General features: G+C 37.1%; 1 protein-coding gene across 1 annotated transcript; it reads left to right on the top strand.

Annotated features, from left to right (window-relative positions):
- Positions 1-15,806: 15,806 nt before the first annotated feature.
- Positions 15,807-24,332, top strand: LOC113322486 (mediator of RNA polymerase II transcription subunit 15a-like). Its single transcript, XM_026570572.1, has 11 exons — positions 15,807-16,115; positions 16,516-16,627; positions 18,033-18,156; positions 18,355-19,704; positions 19,936-20,027; positions 20,213-20,287; positions 20,418-21,875; positions 22,241-22,585; positions 22,776-22,976; positions 23,075-23,163; positions 23,601-24,332. Exons 1-11 carry the CDS (start codon positions 16,009-16,011, stop codon positions 23,806-23,808), a joined length of 4,161 nt encoding a protein of 1,386 aa, XP_026426357.1. The 5' UTR covers positions 15,807-16,008; the 3' UTR covers positions 23,809-24,332.
- The last annotated feature ends 907 nt before the right edge of the window (positions 24,333-25,239 follow it).

The raw sequence follows: 25,239 nt of genomic DNA, 5'->3' as shown, positions 1-25,239 counted from the left end.
CAAAGTAAAGATGTCGACAAACTTTGAACACGTGTTGTGAATGTTTATTTCTATAATTGTTCAAAGATATTCCTTAAACGGCTAAGGGAAGAGAATCTCAGGATCGAAACATAAGGAGGTTAAGAATCTTTTAATTAGGGTTATTAATTTCACTTTGTAGGGAAATTACAGAATTAGTAATGTACATTTACTAATTAGATTTTCCGAGAGATTTCGATTATTATTTTTGGACAGAGCATTTCCAAGAACTACGGAAACCGAATTTGTGCTTTAATGAATATCTTGAGAATATTTTCGGTTTTGGAAATTCCTTGGTGTCCAAACTTCCTTGTTTATAAATACACGAAGTTTGCCTTTCTAGCAAACTAATCCCTCGTAACAACAGACTTCCTCTTTTGTCTTTGTTACTGGTGTAGCCGCCTATCGCAGAGGAGAGTAATCTCATTAGGTGAAATCTCTTACGGCCGCTCGTTTTAAAGTCTTATTTGGGATTGAGAAGCTCTAGCGCGACCCGTTGGTAGGAAACTAGATAATTGCGGTTTATCTTTGTTTTCGATTGATTTGATTGACTAACGGTGGTTGAAATATGATTACACCTAGTTTGTTTATTATTGAGAATCTTCTTTTCTGATATAAAATTCACTCAAACTAGTTCAGAGTTTCGATATGGATCTTTAGACTGTTGTTAGTTCTAAAGACGATCTTGTGATAATCCATTGTTAACAGACTCCGTTCTGTGCGTGATTGATCACAAGATATTCAAGTGATTGAGTGCAGGTTTTTATTGAAGATTTAAGAAGATTTGAAGAGAAAGAAGATATTGAAGATCTGACTTGGGTTTTATAATCTTTGGTGTGCACAATACTTGTTTGGGTAAAAGAAGATCCAATTAATAATCGGTTTATCCTTGTGGTAGATTGGATTGATTAATTGAGTAGATCGGCATCAACACAGTTCTTCGGATTAAAGGTGTTGTTGGCTTAATCTTAATCGATTACCTTTGGGTGATTGAACATAAGATATATCTAGACCCGACGAAGGAGTTTATGTTAAGATAAACGGAAGAGCCTTTGTCCGATTCATATCACTTGGTTGAATAGAGTTGATACCAAACAGATTTCTTGTTCCTTTAATGATTGGAATACAAACCAAAGGGATTGTTCCAAGTACGTGACCTATTCATAAGTCGGAGGCGTGGGAATACAGATGGAACTAGGTGAACTATAAGGTTAGTTACTTGGTCTCAACTATACGAAGTTAAGTGTAATTTTGTGTAGCGGCTTAGTCCTGAGAGTATTCACTTCTGGACTAGGTCCCGGGGTTTTTCTGCATTTGCGGTTTCCTCGTTAACAAAATCTTGTTGTGTCATTTACTTTTATTTTCCTCATTATAATTGTTTTATTATAATTAAAGTAAATTACACAAACGTTAATTCCTATTTACTTGATAAGCAATCCTATTGTGTTTGGTTAAGTCCGAACCTTTATATCAAGTAAACATACTTCATTGTTGTATTCTCTCGATCTCGTATCCATAGACGATCACACGAAGTGTGAACCGATTAGTTGTATTGTCTCGACTCAGTCCATAGACAATCACTTTCGGAGAAAGGACTTATAGGTAGGAAAAGTTTTAGCTTGAGGCATATTTGGGTACCCTCGCCTTTTCAATTGGTATCAGAGCAGGCAAACACGAAAAGATCTAACAATCTGTGTTTGGTGCGATCCAACCTATAAGAATTGAATCTAATGTCTGATTCAGTTAACGTTGAGCAAGAAGATGATATACTTCTTAAAGAAAGTTTGTTTTGAAGAACTGATAAACAACTATGTACTGTAAGTTCACTAGAGGAACACAACAATATTAACCATAATGGGTTAATTGGAAAACAAACTGATGTGGAAAAGAAGTGAGATTCAGATGACTATAATGAGATCAAGTTTTTCAGAAAGCTTGCTGAAAAATATAATCTAAAGGATAATACTTATTATCCATCTGCCGAAAAGATCGTCAGAGATTTCTTGATTCATGAAGGTGCTGAACCTAAAGGTCTTGAATTTTTTCAAGACAAAGGAGTGATATTAGTTAAAACAAGGATATGTGATTCTAATCTGGAGAATCTCTTAACTAATATACAACATTGTGATTCCATTTGTCATATCTCTCACAAGAATTATAATAGATGGATTTCTAGGGATAATCCTTTGACTAGTATCCGGTCAAAATCAATTGTCATCAATGGTGACATTGATTATCTCTCTGACAGTCGTATTAATCAACTCTTACACACAAAAGGGAATGATTTCAGATCATACTGCTTTGAAGTTGATCATCTGTCTAAGATTAGATCCAGGAAACAATCTCATCAAATGATGATGTCATATTCCGAAAAAAATCCTGGATCGGTACAAGAGTTCTGCTTATCACGTGACTCAGAAAACTTCATGTCACAATTATGATCATAAAGATCATTACTCTGTTAAATCAGATTACTCATGCTGTGACACAATGAAATAAGTTTATTTCTGGAAGAATTCCAAAAGGATAGATATTCAAAAATATCATGATGGATCATGTTCCACAAATTATGAGCTATCATTAGCTCACACCAACGACTGATGTTGGCCTATAGAATTTCCCTTGACGTGCTCGGTCCAAATAAAAAGGAAAATTCTTTAAAAAGAGCACAAGAATTTGAAAAACATACAATAGATTTATGATCATTTAAAGTAGTTGTATACTTTGAGTATCTTTTTATCCTTGGGAAGTTCTTGACCAGAATTTTTGGTAAAATCTTCATGATCTTTTGGTCATACTGGTTCAGAAATACTCGAGTTATTTCCTAGAGTATATTTTCGCAAATAAGATACCACGATTAGGTAGTTCATTCTTGGGAATCAAGTCTGAATTCTTATATAAACCATCTTTTGGACCGATACTCTACTAGGTTTTGTCTGCGGTCAAAGATGGGTGAAAATACAATTGATATTGAATCTCAACTTAGAAAACTTGAAACTTTTCCTATTGAATTCAAGTGTTACTTCTCTGAAGAACATAAAAGGAATCATATTTCTCGTGAGCTTATGTTCGCACTTATGAGAGATTTTGAAGTCACTCGTGAACTTTTTGAAATGGCAGTTGTGAATGAAAAACTGCTTGAATCAAACCTCTTAAAGTCGATTGTGGAATTGGATCTTCTGAAGCAAAGACTCAATCACCTGAAAGAGAAGAGAAGATCCAAGAATCAAGTCTCCGAAGAATCTTCGATAAATAAGTAGAAGTCTTCTAGAAGATTAAGTGATGAGCTGTATTACTTAATTTAGTATAATAGATCAATTTTTTATTTCTTTCATTGATTGTATTGGTCTATTACGAATAAAACTATTATGAATAAAACTATTATGAATAAAATTATTTTATTAGTAATTTTTCTTGTGATAGTTTTCGGTTTACATAGCTTGTGCTTAATTGCTTTTATCTTATTGCTATGTATGTTTATGGGATGTTTGATTTCGGTTTTACTACCTGAATATTCGATCTCATATATTGTGAACCCTCATGGTTTGGGTGACTTTTTGATTTAGCGGGATTAAGTTCTAGCCCTAGTAGGTAGGCTTTATCAAAGGATTATGAGGGGTTCTAATAGAAACAGTATGTGAAAAACTCACAATATGTTGAATCGGTTTTGGTTTAGCATAAAAGCATATGTGTTTCGACGGTTTTCAACTTTTGCTTGCAATTGTTAAAACCGGTTTTCAGCCTTTCTCTGGTAAAGGTTGAGGTGTGTTGTTATTCTTTTGTTTATGCATAAGGATGACAATGTGGTGGTATTTTGATATCAATTCTCCCTGGATGAAGATATTATCATATTGGAGAAGTGGATGCGAAATTTGAGCTAACAATCTTGTTAGTTAATTTTTTTCCTGTTTAAGAAAAGCCTGAGTTTATATTATATATATTTGTTGCTTTTGTTTAACAAAATTTAGGTTCAATTGATATTTATTCCATGATGTGTGTGTGGATGTGTGTTTGAATTGGTTCCTGTTAAGAAAAACTATTGTTATCTTGCTTTATTGTGTGGTATCAATCGTTTAGGCTTACAAAATTTTGGTACAATTGATGTGCGTGTGATTCAATTGGTTTCGGTTAAGAAAAACTATTGTTATCTTGCTCTTGTATAGTTTCAATGGTTTAGGCTTACAAAATTACGGTGCAATTGTGGTGCTTTTAATATCTATGTTGTTTCAATTGCTTCCGGTTGAGGTGAATAATTATGCAAGTTAATTTATGTTGGTTTGTATGAATTATTTATGGCTTGACGAAATAATGTGTGTATGGGATGAGTTGTGTAGTCCAATTCGATTCCGGATAAGAAACTAAGTTAATTCTGATCTTAGTTTGTCTTATCAAAGTGAGGTTTCGGTTATTCAAGTCTAATCGAATGCCTAAACAAGGAAATGCTAGTTAACTAACCTAGTATTTGGCTTGTTTAAAATTGAAAGGTCTAAGTTTATGTATAATTAAAACTTGATGAGAAAAGTGGATTTTATCTTTATCTGGTCTTATCGAATTAAGCGGTTGTTTTTGAACAATCGGTTTAGAAAATGAAATAATGTGATTAGTTGTTTTTGGTTTGCTAAACTAAATGGGAAAAATTGTTTCGGGAAATTGTTTCCTTGGTAACATATCAAAATAAGACTACTTGTTGTTTCGGTTTTGGTATTGGTTATCAGAACATGATGTGCGGAACCCTCGTGCCTAACTCTAAAGGTTTGCAAGTCTATTATGAGATTTGTAAGATTCTTATCGTGTTGTCCTTTATTTTTTCGTTTCTTTGTCATTTTTGTGACAAAAAGGGGGAGAAATATACGGAGTAAACAAGTGATACTGGCTTTCATTTTATATTAATTGGTATCACTAAGGAAAAGAACATTGGTACTTGAATGTTTTATCTAACGAAAGAGTGAAAGCACAGACTAAGGGGGAGTAACATGTCATATTGATTGGTATAACAAATACGTGCGGATTTAATATCTACCTATCTTCCTTAGGGGGAGTATTAGATTTTTTATTATAATATCAACAACGGCATTTTCAAGGATTGAATATAAGCAGTTTTACTGTGCTGTTGAATCGGGAATCAAGCGGAGTGTAATGAATTCTTGTAATTTGTTTATCCATATGATGTAAGAGTTTTGTAACTAAAATTGACAAAGGGGGAGATTGTTAGAGAATTGCTCGGTTGAACCCACCAGGCGTTGGTATGTCAAGTTTGGTTGTCATATTTTAGTGAATCAAAACTCATGTTAAGAGTCGCTTGATTATGTACTAGAGTTAAAATCCGTATATATTAGCTTGAAAGCATTAGGATATGAGACATTACAAGTATTGCGAAGTCTTGAAGATGTGAAGAAGCAAGGATCTACAACGACAACAATCATCCTTCCACTTGAGGTTAGTGATATTTGACTTGAACTATTTCATTCCCTAACGTAACTTTCAAGTCGTGCATATTGAAAACATAACTGCGAAGCATATATGAACTCTAGATAGACATAGTATTAAGGAATACAAATACGAGGTTTATTGCTTAACCATTAAACTTTGTAGATAAGGCATCGCCATAATCATTTGAATGCTATTGTGATTATGTATGGGTATAAGGTGACGATTTCATCCTAGGGAACAATGTTTACATGTGTTCTAAGGAAGTAAGTTCATAAAATTGTTTGTGGACTGAAAAGGAAATTATCTAGAGTTATTGGTTTTGTTATTCATTGCATATCTTATGAACAACCAATATGTGTGATAGATTATAACCGCTCACAACTTGTTGTGTTCTTGGTAGAACTATTCACAAAGTCCTGACTTTTGTATTGGTATAACTTTTATTTGTAAAACCAATCTTAAGTAATCACATGTGGTATGATCGGAATATGTCTTCCTTTGGGAAAGGGAACCGATCCTAGTAAGGGAAAGGGAACCGATCCCTATAAGGGAAAGGAAACCGATCCTAGTAAGGGAAAGGGAACCGATCCTTGTAAGGGGTGCAGTACATCAAGGGGAACCGATCCTTGTATGAGTGCAGCAAGGTTTATAGCAGAAAGAGGAACCGATCCTATGGACATGTGAAACACATATAAGTTAGATACCATATATATGTAGGGAACCGATCCTAGTACCTAGTCAACCGAATCTTTGGGAAGCTAGTGTGACTATGCGTAGTACTCGCATGGAGGTAGAGCCGAAACTTGTTTTGGTAGAACCGTAAACCCGTGATTGTGGTTGAATGTTGGTTTGATCAATCACATAGTTCTTGAAAGTCAGATGAACCAATTCTAAACTTGTTTGGAAGTGTGGCAAATCGGTTTCAAGGTTGTAAGTATGAAAGAGAACTTACAAAGTAAAGATGTCGACAAACTTTGAACACGTGCTGTGAATGTTTTATTTCTATAATTGTTCAAAGATATTCCTTAACGGCTAAGGGAAGAGAATCCCAGGATCGAAACATAAGGAAGTTAAGAATCTTTTAATTAAGGTTATTAATTTCACTTTGTAGGAAAATTACAGAATTAATAATGTGCATTTACTAATTAGATTTTCCGAGAGATTTCGATTATTATTTTTGGACAGAGCATTTCCAGGAATTATGGAAACCGAATTTGTGCTTTAATGAATATCTTGAGAATATTTTTGGTTTTGGAAATTCCTTGGTGTCCAAACTTCCTTGTCTATATATACACGAAGTTTGCCTTTCTAGCAAACTAATCCTTCGTAATTGCAGACTTCCTCTTTTGTCTTTCTTACTGGTGTAGCCGCTTATCAGAGAGGAGAGTAATCTAATTAGGTGAAATATCTTACAGACGCTCGTTTTAAAGTCTTCTTTGGGATTGAGAAGCTCTAGCGCGACCCGTTGGTGGGAAACTAGATAATTGCAGTTTATCTTTGTTTTCGATTGATTTGATTGACTAACGGTGGTTGAAATCTGATTGCACCTAGTTTGTTTATTCTTGAGAATCTTCTCTTCTGATATAAGATTCACTCAAACTAGTTCAGAGTTTCGACATGGATCTTTAGACTGTTGTTAATTCTAAATACGATCTTGTGATAATCCATTGTTAACAGACTCCGTTCTGTGCGTGATTGATCACAAGAGATTCAAGTGATTGTGTGCAGGTTTTTATTTAAGATTTAAGAAGATTTGAAGAGAAACAAGATATTGAAGATCTGACTTGGGTTTTATAATCTTTGGTGTGCACAATACTTGTTTGGGTGAAAGAGGATCCAATTAACAATCGGTTTATCCTTGTGGTAGATTGGATTGATTAATTGAGTAGACCGACATCAACACGGTTCTTCGGATCAAAGGTGTTGTTGGCTTAATCTTAATCGATTAACTTTGGGTGATTGAATGTAAGATAAATCTAGACCGGACGAAGGAGTTTATGTTAAGATAAACGGAAGAGCCTTTGTCCGACTCATATCACTTGGTTGAATAGAGTTGATACCAAACAGATTTCTTGTTCCTTTAATGATTGGAATACGAACCAAAGGGATTGTTCCAAGTACGTGACTTATTCATAAGTCGGAGGCGTGGGAATACAGACGGAACTAGGTGAACTATATGGTTAGTTACTTGGTCTCAACTATACGAAGTTAAGTGTAATTTTGTGTAGCGGCTTAATCCTCAGAGTATTCACTTCTGGACTAGGTCTCGGAGTTTTTCTACAGTTGCGGTTTCCTCGTTAACAAAATCTTGTGTGTCATTTACTTTTATTTTCCGCATTATAATTGTTTTATTATAATTAAAGTAAATTACACAAACGTTAATTCCTATTTACTTGATAAGAAATCCTATTGTGTTTGGTTAAGTCCGAACCTTTATATCAAGTAAACATACTTCGTTGTTGTATTTTCTCGATCTCGTATCCATAGACGATCACACGAAGTGTGAACCGATTAGTTGTATTATCTCGACTCAGTCCATAGACAATCACTTTCGGAGAAAGGACTTATAGGTAGGAAAAGTTTTAGCTTGAGGTATATTTGGGTACCCTCGCCTTTTCAACAAACTCCAATATACTTTCAAGAGAATCAACTAGACAGTCAGACTCAATCTATAAAAAAGTATATCAAAGAGTTTTATATCTCTATCTCTCAATTCAATCTGCAATCAGCAAATAGGAATTTGCGAGCCCGATTGAATATAAGAGAATTAACTTGAACGGTACCAAAGACTAATGTTCAAGGATCAATCAATTCCAATCAACAACCAAAGGTTAGATTTACCAATTGATCGATTCAATGCACAACCTGTGATATTTCAATTATATAAAAAAATATAATGCGGAAAAGAAATAACATAAACACTATAATTTTATTAACGAGGAAAACCGCAAATGCAGAAAAACCCCGGGACCTAGTCCAACTTTGAACACCACACTGTATTAAGCCGCTACAGACAATAGCCTACTTACCTATGAACTTTGGACTGGACCATAGTTGAACCCTAATCGATCTCACACTGATTCAAGGTACAGTTGCACTTATTACGTTACACACTTGATTCCCTTAGATGATCTCATCCACAACTAAGAGTTGCTACGACCCAAAGTCAAAGACTTGATGAACAAATCTGTCTCACACAGAAAACTCTATTGAAATAGATAAATCTGTCTCCCACAGAAATACCTAAGAGTTTTGTTATGTCTTTTGATAAATCAAGGTGAACAGGAACCAATTGATATACCAGACTTATATTCCCTAAGAACAACCTAGAAATATCAATCACCTCACAATAATCTTAATCGTATGGTAGCGAAACAAGATATTGCGGAATCACAAACGATGAGACGAATATGTTTGTGACTACTTTTTATCTTGCCTATCGAAGATTAAATCTCGAGCCAATCTAAGAGAAGATAGTACTCAAATACGATAGAAACAACAAGATCAAATCACGCAACTATAGAGAAAATAGTTGGGTTTGGATTCACAAGTCTTCAAGTCGTTAACCTACAGGGTTTCGTGAAAAACCTAAGGTTAGAGGAGAATCGACTCTAGCTTACACAACTAGTATTACACAGAAGGTGTGGGGATTAGGTTTCCCAGTTGCTAGAGTTCTCCTTTATATATTTTTCAAATTAGGGTTTGCAATCTAAGTTACCTTGGTAACAAAGCATTCAATATTCACCGTTAGATGAAAACCTGATTAGATTCAAGCTAATATCTTTCAACGTTAGATCAAACTTAGCTTGTTATACACAAATGAAATGTACCTTCATTTAGGTTTATGTAGTCGTACCTAAACGTGTACACCATGTTGGATCAATCGTAGTTAACTGAGGTTAGCTATATGAACACTCTCATATCAAGTACAACATGCCCATAGGTATTACTAGTATTCCCCTTAAATTCACTGATCACAGTTCAACGAGGATCAATCAGATTCCGAAGGATTCCAGCCTCCTGCAATATTTGTAAAGGGAAGATGTTAACAGAGGCTCCAGTGTCTACCAGAGCGCACTTGAATTATTTTCCTCCGAGAAATACTGTGATATATAGAGCACGATTATGACCTTCCTCCATCATCATGTTCTTGGCCGTATAAGTAATGTCTTCCATAACAGCTGTCATAAAAAACGAAACTTGAACATGTTCGGGTGGTGGAGAAAGAGTCTCCAGTGAAATACGACTTACAACATCGAAACTTCCTTTCGTTGTTTCTTGGAGAAGTAGAGGAGTTCGCATGGACCAAATATTATTGAGGCCGCTACTTGTTCGACTGGTTTCTCATCAGCAGAGATACTTCTAATTTGGTGCTGAGGTAGAGGATTATTACGAAAGTGACAATGCTTTTCAAGTATAAGCTCTCCAACTTCAATCTTCTCCTTGAAAATCCATTTCAATGCTTTTCATTCCCTGGTTGGATGGCCAACAAATCTATGAAAGTGACAATAATTTGGATTGTCCATAGCTTCGGCCGTTGGATCTTTTCGTATGGATGGAAGTTTGATCGTTTCATCTTGGATCCATGCATCCAACAATTCTAGCACTTCCTCATACTTGCATGGAATTCAGAAGACTCTTGACGTTGTTGTGATCATAAGCCAAAAGTTTCAAGGGTTGGGCGTCTAGTTTTGTCCCTTCCTCTTTCCTACTTCAGTGACAGCAACTGAGTGATGCAAATCGAAACGTTTTTCAGAGGAACGTTTTCCCCTCCTGGGATCGACTCGATGCTCTTTCTCCATTTTGGTCATCCTTAGTTTCTATAATAGCGCGGGTGTTGACGAAGCAGATCGCTTGGCAGTATCATGGAGTTTAAAAAAGGTTTGCAAACAGAGATTCTCGAGGAGGGCTCGATACACATGAAGCAAGTTGTTGATACATATTTCCACGAGATGAGATTCTGTTACATCCGGGTCATGACAATCCAAAGCCTAAGATATAATCTTAACACAAAATCACGAGGATGCTCATTAGTTCTCTGAACTATCCTTCCTAGACCAGACAAGGTAGTATGTTCAGAGACGAAAAAGTATTCATTGTAAAAGATATCCACCATCTGTTTCCAGTTAGCAACACTTTCAGGTGATAAATTATTGTACCACGTATAATCTCTTCCAGTTAGAGACTTAGAAAATTTCTTTATCCGCACGACATGATTTATCTCGTGTTCTCCCCGCGCTTCGAGAAATCGAGACACATGCTCACGAGTGTTTCCAACTCCATTGTATAGTGTAAACAGCAGAGATGTATATCCCTTAGGAAGATGGATACTTTGTACTTCGGCTGGGTAAGGAGGATGGTGACTATGTAGCAAATCAACATTCTCTCTGTCTCTTTCTCGAGCATTCAACAACCTCTCCAAATCTGTCAGGGTCAGATATTCATGCGACTGTTTGTCTTTCTGAAGTTCACGAGTATCACCGGTACGGTAGTTGACATGATCAAGAATAGGGATTGATGTGCATGGGCTTCCGCTCTCATTATTTCTGGAAGACTCGGGATCTCTATGCTGGTAAGGATGAAACTGCCCTCGCAAAGAATCGAGAATTGCTGACTTCTCAATCAAAGTTTTCAAACTATCTAATATTGCGATTTGAGTTTCCCCCATATTATTCCGAGCTTCATAAAGTTGTTCTCGATTTGTAGCTAGGCTTTCCAGAGTCAGTGGATCTGACTAGGTAGTTTCAACAGTGCGCTTGATGCTGGCAATATGACGTTAGTGCTTGTACTAGGATGTTCAGTCCTAGTAGTATTATGATTAACAGGACGACCGGTACCAATATTAATACCAATATTAAGATTGATAGGACGTTCAGTACCAATATTAGGATGTTCAGTACTAATATTAGAACGTTCAGTGCCAACATTAGGACGTTCAGTGTTTGTGTTAGTCTTAACAATGCTGGTATGAACATCGTTATTCTTTGAAGTCTCAACTTCCTTTCCCCTGGTATAAACCATGATTAAGATTGATAACTACGATCTGGGATTTATTTGAAACTATCTCTGAAACTGAGCGAACAACCTCCCACCGTGGTCGCCAAAATGTAGCTACCTAAAATCTGAGAGAGGCCAAAAGTGGGATTCTAGGGTTTCTGAAAGTGAGCTATGGGAGGATGGGCACGAACAATCTCTGTCTAAACCACGCACAATGGTCGTTCAAAGGCTGCTTCAGTCATAGGGAAAAGTTTTAGGGATGGTCTTAGGGAGGGAAGCAGACGAAGAGAGAGATCATAGAATTCTAGGGTTTGAAGAAAAATTGCTCCGAGAGTTTATGAGAAAGATGATGATAGCTTGGAGAAATAGAGGACCTATTTATAGCCGAATTCTCTAATCTCAGGTTGGTGAAGATAACGATTGCTATCCTGCCATGCAGAGAAATTCTCCTGTCTCTTCAAGAATAGATAGAGATAAACTAGGTTGAGTTTATCTCATTATTCCATCGCTTTTATTCTCTTATGCGGTGAGAAGTAGGCCGGGTATTTCTCACACGTGTCGTTGATAGCCAGACCGAAACCTTAGTTGATATCTCCCAATTTGTGTCGAGAGAGAGAAATGTTCTCTATAGCCGAGTTGGCCGAGAGAGAGAGATATTCTCTGATTTGTGAGAATGACTAGGATGAGTCACGTGAAAAGGCATGGAATACCTCAGAAATTTTGTACAGAGTGAGGTTGATGCCTCTCTCCATGGTCGGTCACATATGTCATGTGGAGACCGTATTATCGCTTATGGGTCCATTTATTGAGCATGCGGAGCTCAAGAGAGCTTATCCACGTTTTTGGATATACATGTATAGTTCAGGCTCAATTTACTAGCCATGAGTGTGTTTGAGAGGCTGAGAAATAGGATTGATCCCTAGGTAAGGCGTGTGCCTGAGATTCATGCGTGTATAAAACTCTTCAGACGAGATGGCTTAGTTCGGATGAGGCCACCAGAGATTTGGTCGACGGGTCTGAGACCGTCTGAGATTTAAACGACGTGTTTGAGGCCATCAGATATTTGGCCAACGACATATACTCTGTTCAAAACTTGGCCAACACAATAGAATCTCTTCGAAGTCAGCTGAGACATGTTTGGGAGAGAAAATAAGGCTTGTACGCCTAATATTGTCTCTGCGAGACTTCGACTCGTCTTCCAGGGACGATTTACGCTATACAAAACCTACATAACCAACAATGTCTCGCGGGGATGTGTGTTAGGAATCACGACATCATGACCAGCAGTGTCTCGCGGGGACGTATATTAGAAATCGTGTCTAGGGGTGCCTTAATGGCCAAGGGCTTAATCTCTCCCGTGAGAGTTGAGTTTTGTCACGTGGTATTGAAATGACACTTTTGCCCCTTATCCAAATTTCACCATCTACACATATAATATGAGGTATATGTCAATTTAATCAGATGACGTCTGTATTCTCTTTGAGTTGTAAGTTGATCTAACTCCTGACGAGGAGCATATCCATAAAATTTGAGTCGATATCTCATGAGAGAGAATATCTGCATCTGAAATATGGTACAAAACGATAAGAATATCCTCAAACTCTTGAAAGTAATGCAATATCGTTATTAACTGGTTGTCGATAATGTTTAGAGTAGCTACTGAAATCATTGTGGATGTATACCCCCCTGCAAAGGAATTATCGACAAAACTTATATGATTGACAACTACAGATTTTAATCCATATTAAGTTATTTTCTCATTTGAAGACGCTTTTAGAACTTTAGTCCTAGCATCCACAAATTTGATGCTTATCGGAGATCCTGATGAGAAAATGATGGTCGCTTGTTAATTGGGAAAGCTAATGTGATTGGAGTCATTTAATCTCTTACTCTTCAGATTGATCGATTTACATCTCAACAAATGAGATGTTTGACTCTGTGGTGTGTATCACACGAAAGATACCTAAATTGTACAACAGTTGAAATATGCTAATTGATACCTGATATTGAGTTTGTAGTAAACGTGTAAGTATGGCAATACTCAGCACCAATATCAGAAAATTGGTCTGAAAATAACTCATTCATATTTGTGGTTTCATCTCAATAAAAGATCGTTGGATGTCTCCCACAAAAAAAAGAAGAAAACTAATCAGACAGTTTAAGTTTTAATTTTTGAAAGGTTTGTTAGAGCAGCTAAATACTTTCCTAGATAATAGTCTGGTAATAGAGCATACTTGTTTATCCTTCAATTGGTTACTATTGTTCTTAAAATCTAGTGGAGAATAAAAGGATGGGACAACCAGACGAGCATTAAGAAATTGCATAAAGTAAAACCGTACCAAGTTTCACAAGTAAAGGAAGCCGCTGAAGATAATAAAAGATGGCTCATTGTCTCTATGCAGTATTATCGGGCACAATGATCAACTGAGAAGGCTAATCATCAGGGGGAGTAAATACGTAGAATATTATGGATATTAGGCATATTAGACCTTACGCCATGTACTCTTTTTCCTTAGTCAAGATTTTTTCCGACTGGTTTTTCCTTGTCAAGGTTTTATTGAGGCATGCGATTCTACTGCTATCCGCAGATCGAAATGGTGTACTATTTTTTCTTCGCATGGTTTATGTTTATATGGGTTTTTCCGGGCAAGGTTTAGCGAGGCATCATCTGCAGGTCTATCATTGTTTTAAGTACGCATTTGTATTTTCCTACGTTTACGTTTTGTACCTCTGGGTTTTTCTGATGAGGTTTTTAATGAGATAACAATCTTAGAATGGTGATCACTAACGAGATGTATATTCATAGAGTTTCTTGAGATGCGATTATCAGATAATCGCCTGTATTAGTTTGATTCAGGTTTTTACATTGCACAGTTTTTCCTGACAAGATTTTAATGAAGCAAAATGAGCACAGTCGTCAATAACGTTATGAGCTTCCAGCATCCAAATCTTTCCTAAATGGTGTTTTCCGACAAAGTTTTATCAAGACAATGCTTTCGCAGCGGTCAACACAACTCAAAATGTTGTACTCTTTTTCCTGATCCAGTTTTTATCTTAATAGATTTTCTGACAAAATTTTTATAGGAGACGACATTCTTAAAACAATGGTATCCAAGAGGGAGTGTTATATATATAACCAGTAAAAAAAGTGGCTGAGTCACGCATTTGGGAGAATAAAGTAAGGCTTAAGGTCGTCATCTCCATATGGTGTATACCATGCTATAAGACACCTCGCCAAGTGATGCATAATATCATTTGTACAAATCACTACCTATGAATGCGGCTTATATCTTTGTTGTTGTGAAAACTAAATTAAGTTTCGTTATACACAACGTTTGAGATAAAAGTTCTTCATAGTTTCTGAATTACACATTGTACATTTTAATTGTTCGTATACTACGACCTATCAAGTACCTATTTAGTAATGGACTTTTAAGTATCATAGTATATATGCGGATTCATTGCAATACAAGATTTGATAAACGGTACTCAGTTTTTTTTACTAATCTCTCTATACTACTTAAATCCTTTTACCGATAACGGTGTACAGAAATTTTTTTCCTGGTGTGGCTATCTTTTGTGTTGTTGACAGTAAGCGAGACAAATATTTTGACATATGTTTGAGGCATGGTTATTGCTTTGGTACTCTGACTTTTACGACATTGGGCTAGTTTGGGGATGAGTTTGTTGTTTTCCTAAGGAGACTGAAATTTTTTCTTGTTAAGCATGATTCGTCTTCTAAAATAGGCAATTTTTTGTTTCATAGGATTAGCGTTGCTATTCAAAAAGGAGTTGGAGCTCAGCTTGTTGCTCGGCTTCCAACTATTACCTTGTCTTCTGAGTTTCTTGATATTTAATGTGTTTTCCATCGAAAAACTGCATTTATTAAAAAATTTCATTTAAATTTTTGTTAGTCAATTACAGGTTCGAACCTCAATCTCTCCATGAACTATCTTTCCAGGTTGCACAATGTACACTAATAACTGCATGGCTGTTAATGGGGAGTGCCAATTTATTTGGGGATGTACCAACCCCAAAGGTAAATGATTGTTTTGTCCTATATATAATGTGGTGCACCCCAAGTAATTTGGTACCCCTATTAACAATCTTGAACAACCGGAGTCACTGGACTTCCACGATCTTACCGATTCAAAAAAATACACACATGCTTTACAATTATAATCTAATTGTTGGAGTAATTAGTGCACGCGTGAAGCAAAATACGTCATCCGTTGATTAAATTTCGGTGGATTTAGTGTAAATATAAGTTGGGTTAACTGACAGGTGTCACTGGTCAGTATGAATGTTTATTTCATCTCCGATTTTCGTCGTTTCTACAAACTCCTCCTCAGCCCTAGGCGCGTCTTTATAAATGTACGACTCTTATGATCAAAAAGTCATCTCTCCACTAGTGATAAAATTATCTCTCACCCAAACAAACTTTATTCATACTTCTGGGAGAATCCCCAATTTCGCGATTTTGGTTTCTAGGGTTTCACTCTCGTCTTTGTTGTATTCGTGTGATAAAGGTTTCAATTTTATTTATTTTTGTTGGTGATCGATATGGATAATAACAATTGGAGGCCTGCTAAAATTGAACCTAATATGGATGCTACTGATTGGAGAACACAACTTCAACCTGATTCTCGACAGAGAATTGTTACTAAGATGTAAGCTGATTACTGTTGTTTGGTTTTAACTTTGCGAATTAGGCTGATTAGGGCAAAGTGATCGTTTTGGGTGTTTACCGAGTTTTGTAGTGATTATTTCAAACTTGGATTGTTCATTTTGAATTAAGCAGTAAAAGGGAGTTCTGGATTGAAATTATTGTGATTTATTATATGTGGGGAGTAATATTGCTGTAAAAGCTTTTATTTTGTAACATAGTTTTTTTTTTTAATATGTGGGGAGATTATCTCTACAAGAGATTTCTGTACCTATTTTTTTTTCTTTGCACATTGGAGGGTGTATTTCATAATCTGACGCCTGATATGATCTTTGTTACCTGCTAGTTATTTAACTACGCTTAGTTATCATTTATTTCAAACTTATTGTGTTTCATTCTCGTAGAATGGAAACTCTAAAGAGACACCTTCCAATTTCTGGGCCAGAGGGATTGGTGGAGCTTAATAAAATTGCTGTTAGATTTGAGGAAAAAATATTCACTGCTGCCACAAGTCAGGTATCATTATTCAATCTGACATCCTCATATTGCTTACTAGTTCTGTCTACTCATGAGTGAGCATGTTTTTCCTATTTTTCACTATTGATTCATCAAAATAAGCAGAATTTTCTCACTTTTTGTTGAGTAGAAATTAGATTTCTAGCACTTATTTGGCGTTTTAATTATTTAGATTCGTAACTGAGTTTTGGTTACATAATTTAAAAGAGTTGAGGACTGTTGGATCATTTGATAGAGGTATTCAAGATTCAAGGCTTCAAGCCGTTCTTGTCATAGTGCGGTTTTGTGGTGCACTAATAATTGGAATTTTAATATGTTATAGCGAATCTTCTGGTGTCACGTGATTGTCAAGTGCATGTAATATTTTGTCCAAACTGATATGATAACCTTTTACATAGAACAATCATGATATATGGAGTGCACATGACATTTTATGTACACATCTTGCTGAACTCATCGAGTTATTCCGAACTGAAGTAGTGAAAGTCATCTGTGTTCTGCTGATGCGAAACTTGTGTGAAACCTCAATTGCTTAGACCCACTTGTTTTTAGAGTGCTTCTCTGGGTCTCAATTTCTCACTCCGGAATGTACTTTATTACCCTAAAGACCTGAGTAGCAGTAGCTGAATTCTAGGGGGTTGCTTGCGAGAGTTTGCGCGACTAGCCAGTGTTGAATATGCGTTCTGTGTGGTATGCCTTTCCATGTTTTGTTAAACTTCTTAGAAAGATCTGACTGGAGATGGTCGATTTAAATCAAATTGAATTGTTACCCTTTTGGTATGTCCTCGTATTAATCGGTTATGATGAGTTCAAAGGACACACACTTAACTGTGTAATTCAGCACCATCTTCACTGTGTTCTGACTTCTGATCAGTAATTCGTTTTTCCATTATAGATGTGATCTAACTTTTCGCTATGATACAATTTCCTTATCCATCTCTCTATCTCTCTCCAAACCAGAATCTCCTTAGCTGTGGCTTACACCAAAATCATGTCTGTGTTGTTAGGAAGCTCCACGGTCTGTCACTCTGTCGATAGGTTAAGATGCTTGTACAACCTTGTTTTAGTTTCCATAAATAAAATTTTGACCCCATTTGTGTACTCTTCTCTGTGTTATAGATGATTGTTTTGTCACTTTACATTCTGAAAGGGTTAAGTTCTAAGCAGTTTCAGGCTGATAAGTTCTTTTCAGAGGAATAGAGGATGTACTGGCCTCTACATAGAAAAATGATTTATTGTTGAGAACTGGGTAAAAATGAGTTACATCCCGTGTAAATCATCGTTACTGAAATCTGCATCATACATTATTTTTTGCCAGTATTCTTTGGTTATATTATGCTCAGCAATCTTTTCCTTATACATGCAGCACTCATGGAATCTAACTAAATTAAATTTGTAAATGCAGTCGGATTATTTACGAAAAATATCTTTGAAGATGCTGACAATGGAGACAAAATCTCAGACAAATGGAGTTGCTAATTCTTTACCGTTAAATACCGGTGGTGGTAGCCAAAATCCTCAAGATCCAGGTTAGAGTTTCTATGCTAGAAAAATTACTGGCACAAAATATATTATCGATGGTAAAATAAATCTTATAACGAATTTTGGTAGTACGTACTGAACTATGGTATAGTGTTAACGATTGACACATGCTTTACTAATTCTCCTTTGTTGTGATTTATAGGTCACCTGATTGTTTATTTTTTCCTGTCATTGTTCCAAAATAGCGTCTCACAGTATGCAGTCCCAAGTGCGCAACCCAGGGCAGCCACAAATTCCTTTAGCCAACCCGTCTCAAGCACGGCAGCAGCTGTTAACCCAGAATATTCAGAATAACATAGCAAATTCTGGGATCCAAGGACCTGTGGCATTGTCTTCTACATTGCCATCTGGGGCCAGTCTCAGTCAATCCTCCGTTAATCAGGGATCTAGCATGCAGTCTGGAATGACACAAAATTCGTCTGGGAATCTAGTTGGTCAAGGAGGTGTATCATCGAATATGTTTGCTAACTCAACGAGGCAGATGCAAGGAAGGCAGCTTCCACAACAGGCTGGTTCTCAACAACAGCAGTCTCAGAATTCGCAGCAGTTTTTATATCAGCAACAACAGTTGCAACAACACCTTTTGAAGCAGAAGCAGCAGCAGCAGCAGCAACAGCAACAGCTACAGGGGAACATTCCATCCTCAATTATGCAATCACACATGCAGCAACAACAGCCACAGCAACAACAGCAAAACCCAATGCAGTCTACTCAACTGCAACCTACTCAACAGCCCCATATGCAAATGCCATCTGGTCTTCAGCCAAGCCAGTCCACTCTTCAACAGGCTCAGCCATCTGTGATGCAATCGTCTTCAGGTCTTCAACAAAACCCGCAGTCCGCAGTTGCACAGTCCACAACAAATGCTCTTCAACAACATCCACAGAGTGTCCTCAGGCAACCACAACAACAGTCTCAACAGTCTATGCACCAACAAGCTCCTGTTCTGCATCAGCAACAACATCCGGTTTTGCCTTCACAGCAGCATTCGCAGCAGCAACTAAATGCCCCAAACTTGCAACAGAATCAGTTAATTGGGCAACAAAACAATGTATCTGATATGCAGCAACAACAGCAGCAGCAGCAACAGCAACAGGGGTTGCTAAACCAACAGAATAATATCGCAAATATGCAACAACATTTACTTGGAAATAATATCCCTCATCAGCAGCAGCTAGGTCAACAAAGTAACATGTCAGGGTTACAGAAGCAGCAACAGCAGCCAATGCATACCATGCATCAGCAAGGGGGAAAGGTGCAGCAACAACAAAATGCACAGGTATCAGCTAATATGTTACAAATCCAAGGCCAACATACACAATCCCAACCAGCACAACAACAACTTATGTCTCAGCATCCATCTCAAACGACGCAAATGCATCAGCAACTGGTATTGCAGCAACAGCCAAACTCAATACAAAGGGATATGCAACAAAGGATTCAGACATCTGGTGGCTCGATGCTCAACCATCAAAATTTGTTGGACCAGAAGCAAGCATTTCATTCACAAAGACCACCTCCAGAGGCCTCATCAAGTATGTCATTTCGGTCAAAAAATCCTCTTTACAGTGCTTTCATTTGGTTTGTTTCTTCAGTAGCACTTTTCTGCTTTAACGATTTAAATACAATTATTTTCTATTGCCTTTCCTTTTTTTTCAGTTGTCTATTTATTATTACAGTATTATTATTTTATTTTATTAATTATTCTAGAAGAATGGCAGACTTGTAGTTTTAATGGGGGTTATCGTTTGCTGTTTTTCTTTTAGCGTCAGGAAATGCTATTATAGATGCAGCAATAGCAGGAAATTCAACAGCAATAGGAAATGCGGTCGACGTGCAGGAGGAGATTTATCAGACAGTATAGTTCTAATCACCTCTTTTAGCTTTCATAATGTATTTTTTTTCCCTTTCAAATGTCATTTGCATCCGAGTCCGTCCCTAATCGTAGCCATTTGTGCTTTTTGTCAGTTGAAAAGATTAGCCGTCGCAGAAAAAAATCATCTTGCCCACGTTTTTAACCATTTTATTTTGTTATAATTGTAGATTAAGTCCATGAGAGAAAAATACTTGCCAGATCTTAGCGACATGCACCAGAAGATCTCTCAAAAATGCCAACAGGTTGGTATTTGGTTTTTCTTTCTGTTTACAACTTAATGAAAACTTCGCTTCTCTTACAATGCAAAATTTCTTATCTTTTATTGGCTAATCACGTTTGATAAATGTGCGTTCTCCTTTTGTCACACGGTAGCATGATTCTCTTCCACAACCACCAAAGTCTGAACAAATTGAGAGGCTCAAAATTTTCAAAAATATGTTGGACAAGATGATGGGATTCTTGAATCTTCCAAAAAATAATGTGATACCTAGTTTGAAGGATAAGCTGGCTTCTTATGAGAAACAGATCGTGAATATTCTGAACTCAAATCGCCCAAGGAAACCTGGTCCACCACAGCAACAAATTCAGCCAACTGGTGGCCACCCACTCTCCATACAGCAACAACAACAACAACAACAACAACAGCAACTGCAGCAGCAGCAACATCAACTGCAGCAACAACAGCAGCAGCAGCAACAACAGCAACAGCAGCAACACCAACAGCAGCAGCAGATACAATCTCAAAATCCTCCGTTGCAGCAGCATGAAAACCAGATGAACTCCCAGATGCAACCAATGATCCTGCAGAATTCCGGATCATCTGTGCAACCAACTACCATGACAAGCATGAATCATGGTCCTCCAAACCTTATGGGTGCTTCAACGGCACAAACAAACCTGCTAAGTTCTTTGCAACCTGGTTCTACGATGGAGTCAGGCCAAGGTAACAATTCTAGTTCATTGCAACAGGTTGGTGTGGGTTCATCCCTTCAACATCAAAGTACTGGAAATGCACTCCAACAGGGAAACTTGAACACAATGTCACAAAATGCTGTTAATGGGTTACAGGGTAATATTAATTCCCTCCAGATGAACCAAAACATGCTTCAACAACATCCACATCTGAAGCAACAACTTCAGCAGCAGCGGCAGATGCATCTGCATAAACAGCAGCAGCAGCAGTTGTTGCAGCAACAACAGCAGCAGCAGTTCCAGCAGTTGGCACACCAGTCTCAAAAGCCACAGCAATCTGCTCAATTGCAGGGGCATCAAATGCCACAGCATCAGCAGATGAGCGAAGATATTAAAGTTAGACAGGCGATGAGTTACAAAGGAGGAATGGCTCAGCAACACCTTGCTGCTGCTGGCCTTCGGGCACCATACAACCATCCAATGAAGCCTGGTTCTTCGTTTCCCATAGCTTCCCCCCAAGTGCTTTCAGTAGCATCACCGCAGCTTTCTCAGCATTCACCTCAGATTGACCAGCAAAGCCTTTTATCATCCTTTACAAAAACAGGAACACCTCTGCAATCTGCAAACTCACCCTTTATTGTCCCTTCTCCTTCTACACCCCTGGCTCCTTCTCCATTACCCGGGGATCCCGAGAAACAGACTTCTGGCATCTCCTCTCTTTCAAATGCAGGAAATATCGGGCAGGTACAGAATGCTGCTTCACTCGGTCAAGCACAATCTCTTGCTATCGGCACTCCTGGGATATCAGCCTCCCCCTTGCTCGCGGAGTTCACTGGTCCAGATGGCAATCAGGTCACATCCTCCACAATCACTAAGCTAAATGTTACAGAGCAGCCTTTGGAACGCCTATTGAAAGCGGTATGCTGTTTTTTATCCTCGTTATTGGTTATGTCTGGTTAGATTATCCGATCGTTTTTAGGTTAGCAGCTAAGCACACATAAAAACGTCTAACTCATTGACACTTATGTGGTGTTAATATGTGAAGTTAAATGACCATCAGAGATTGATCTTATCCTAGAATCTGTTCGTTTTTGTTGATCAGTTGGAATATATATGTACTCTTACAACGTAATACATATGAAAGTATACCACTTGAAAAGAAAAAGACTGATTGCCAGTAAGGATCAGAATAAACATTGGTCTTATCACATGCCATCCAATTAGAATTGTATGTAATTGTTGTTTATTGTTTAACATCATTGTGCATCTTCATCTTTGCTCAGGTAAAATCCATGTCTCCTAAAGCATTTAGTGCTTCTGTCAGTGACATTGGGTCAGTCATTAGTATGATCGACAGGATAGCTGGATCTGCACCAGGTAATGGATCCAGAGCTGCTGTGGGTGAGGATTTGGTGGCTATGACAAAATGTCGTATGCAAGCAAGGAATTTTATTCAACAAGATGGAAGCTCAGCGACAAAGAAAATGAGGCGTCACACAATTGCAGTTCCCTTGAATGCAATGTCATCAGCTGGCAGTGTGAACGACAGTTTTAAGCATTTGGTTAATATGGAACTGTCTGATCTTGAGTCAACTGCGACCTCTAGGATGAAGAGACCTCGAGTTGAGGTATGATGTTTGACATATTATTCATCTAAATATTACAAGCCTATTGATGTAAGAGAAACAGTATGGTACCATTTTAATTAGCTTTATATGAAAGAGGGAGTTACTTCTGCAGTTCCATTTTTTTGAAGGATCCTTTTCACTTCTAGTTTTAGTCGGTTAAAGGAAAGTGATAATTTCATATTTTTTGCAGGCCAACCATGCGCTGCTGGAGGAAATTGGTAGGATTAATCAACGTCTAATCGACACTGTGGTGGATATCAGTGACGAGGATGTTCATCCAATTGCAGCTGCAGGAGCTGCTGAAGGTGGTGAAGGAACCGTTGTCAAGTGCTCCTATAACGCTGTTGCTCTCAGTCCAAACTTGAAGGCGCTGTATGCTTCAGCGCAAATGGTGTGAACGCTGGATCTTACAAATTAGTGTTTGATCTGGTCATATTTTGATTTGTCTTTACTTGTGTACTCATTTGTTACTTGTTTATGATTTTGTAGACCCCAATTCAGCCCCTGAGGTTGCTCGTTCCCACAAATTATCCAAATTGTTCTCCGATACTCTTGGACAAGTTTCCAGTTGAATTGAGGTAAAATATTGGGGGATAACGGTATTGTACTATTTTTTGGAGAAGTCATAATATCTATTTATTGAGTGCTTGAAATATCTTATATCATTAAACAACAGTTGAGATCATTTGAGTGAATGATCTTTTGTGATTGATGTAGAGATCATCATAGTGAAAACTTATCCTCGATGAAAAAGCACAAGTAGCTTTGGTGCTAATCCTCTTTACTGAGCTACCTTAAATTCACAATTCAGTATATACAACTTCTCACTCTCGGTTGAAACAGTGCCACCATAGAGGCATTGATGGCAGTTTGTACTTAGTGGTTGATCTTGCATTTTCTAGAACTTTCATGCATGTTTGATGAATGGGTTGTGTATTTTGACGTAACTGCATCGTTAAACAGTTAGTGGATCATTTGTTTATCAAGAATTAATTTAAGTATTTTGTTATGGCAGTAAGGAGCACGAAGATTTATCAACCAAGGCAAAATCGAGGTTCAGTATATCTCTTCGCAGTCTTTCACAGCCGATGTCTCTTCACGATATGGTGAAGACCTGGGATGTATGTGCTCGAGCGGTGATATCTGATTATGCTCGCCAAAGAGGAGGAGGGAGCTTCAGCTCAAGATATGGTGCTTGGGAAAATTGCTTAAGTGCTGCTTGATCGGCCTGATCAGATCAGCAAACTGACCTTGATTCCATGCATATCAAAATAATCTCTGCTGTAGGGCATCGTGGTATACATGTACCGTATCCTCTCACCTCTCTTCGGAAAATACTCATATATCATTCGCAGACTCCATCAATGCGATGCAGCATTATTATGAAGGGATCGACTAAATGGTGCAACTCCATTTATGCACGAAGAAAATTGGCTACTGAAAAGTTGAATAATTGATTGTACAAAGGATGTTGCAATATGATTTTGATAGAGTAATTTATCCATATGCTAATTTTTGCTAGAAAACTGATCCTATCTTCTTAGGTTGTCCATTCTTGGGTTAGCTGTGAAAGTGAATTCTTTGTATTTATCAAAAGAAATATAAAATGACTTGTATGGTATGATGTATCAGTTTTCAAGAGCCAAAACCCTCTTGAAATCGGAACCCTATACCGTAAGCTTGAAACCGCCCAAGGGGTGGAAATGCATACGGTACAAATTCCATTAATTAATACTCGATTATCTAATAACCTCCCTTAAATAATGTTTTTAGCCGGTTGGGGACCATGTGCCAAATTATAAAATAATATTTTTTATTACCGATGTTGACTCCATGTGAAATACTATAAATTAATAATTCATTAATGTATTATTACTGGTGTTGATGCCATGTGAAATACTATAAATTAACAATTTATTATACACATAAAATACATTGGATTCTTTATAAATTAAAAATGATTCAATTATCTTTTATTTTTTACTAAAATCAATACCACATCTTTAATTTTTCTTGTCATCGTAAGAATTTTTGGTATTGTTTTCTCACAGATAAGTAAAAAATTATTCCACGTAATAATAAAATGGGATATTGAAAGGCTTTATAAATTGAGTATTTAATTGATGATATACATTGAACAATAAAGCAAAGTGGGAGATTGAATTATGCTTTGAAGATTTCAATATTATACATTATTTAGAACATAATTATTTGATGACAAATACATCTACAATTTAATAAGATATTAATTAATATTTTTTATTATTGGATAAAGAGTATTATTACAAGAATCTAGTTGGAAGCCTAACAAGCTAAGCTCCAACGACGTACTACTACATTAGTAGTTGAACAGGTTGCCGTGCTAGCCTACTAGCGTTATGAATATTTATGAATTTATCGGTTAAATAATTTCTCGCTTAATTAATAAATTTTGGTGGTTCCAACCAAGGTTTGAAAAACGGGTCACGACTCAGGTCATGGGTACTAGGCGAGACCGTTATAACGGTTTTTGACGGGTGTGAGCACGTTTTGGGCAAAAAATGTATTATTTATGGGAAAAAACGTGTTTTTTTGTATGTTGAAAAAACGGACGTTATAACGGTAAAGTAGAAAATTCAAAAAAAAAATATGATATGAAATTCCTATCTAACGGT

This window comes from Papaver somniferum, chromosome 11 (assembly GCF_003573695.1).
Source record: "Papaver somniferum cultivar HN1 chromosome 11, ASM357369v1, whole genome shotgun sequence".
In the NCBI taxonomy this organism is placed as follows: Eukaryota; Viridiplantae; Streptophyta; class Magnoliopsida; order Ranunculales; family Papaveraceae; genus Papaver; species Papaver somniferum.
The sequence above is the reverse complement of the archived record's forward strand: the minus strand, read 5'-3'. Positions and strand labels throughout refer to the sequence as shown.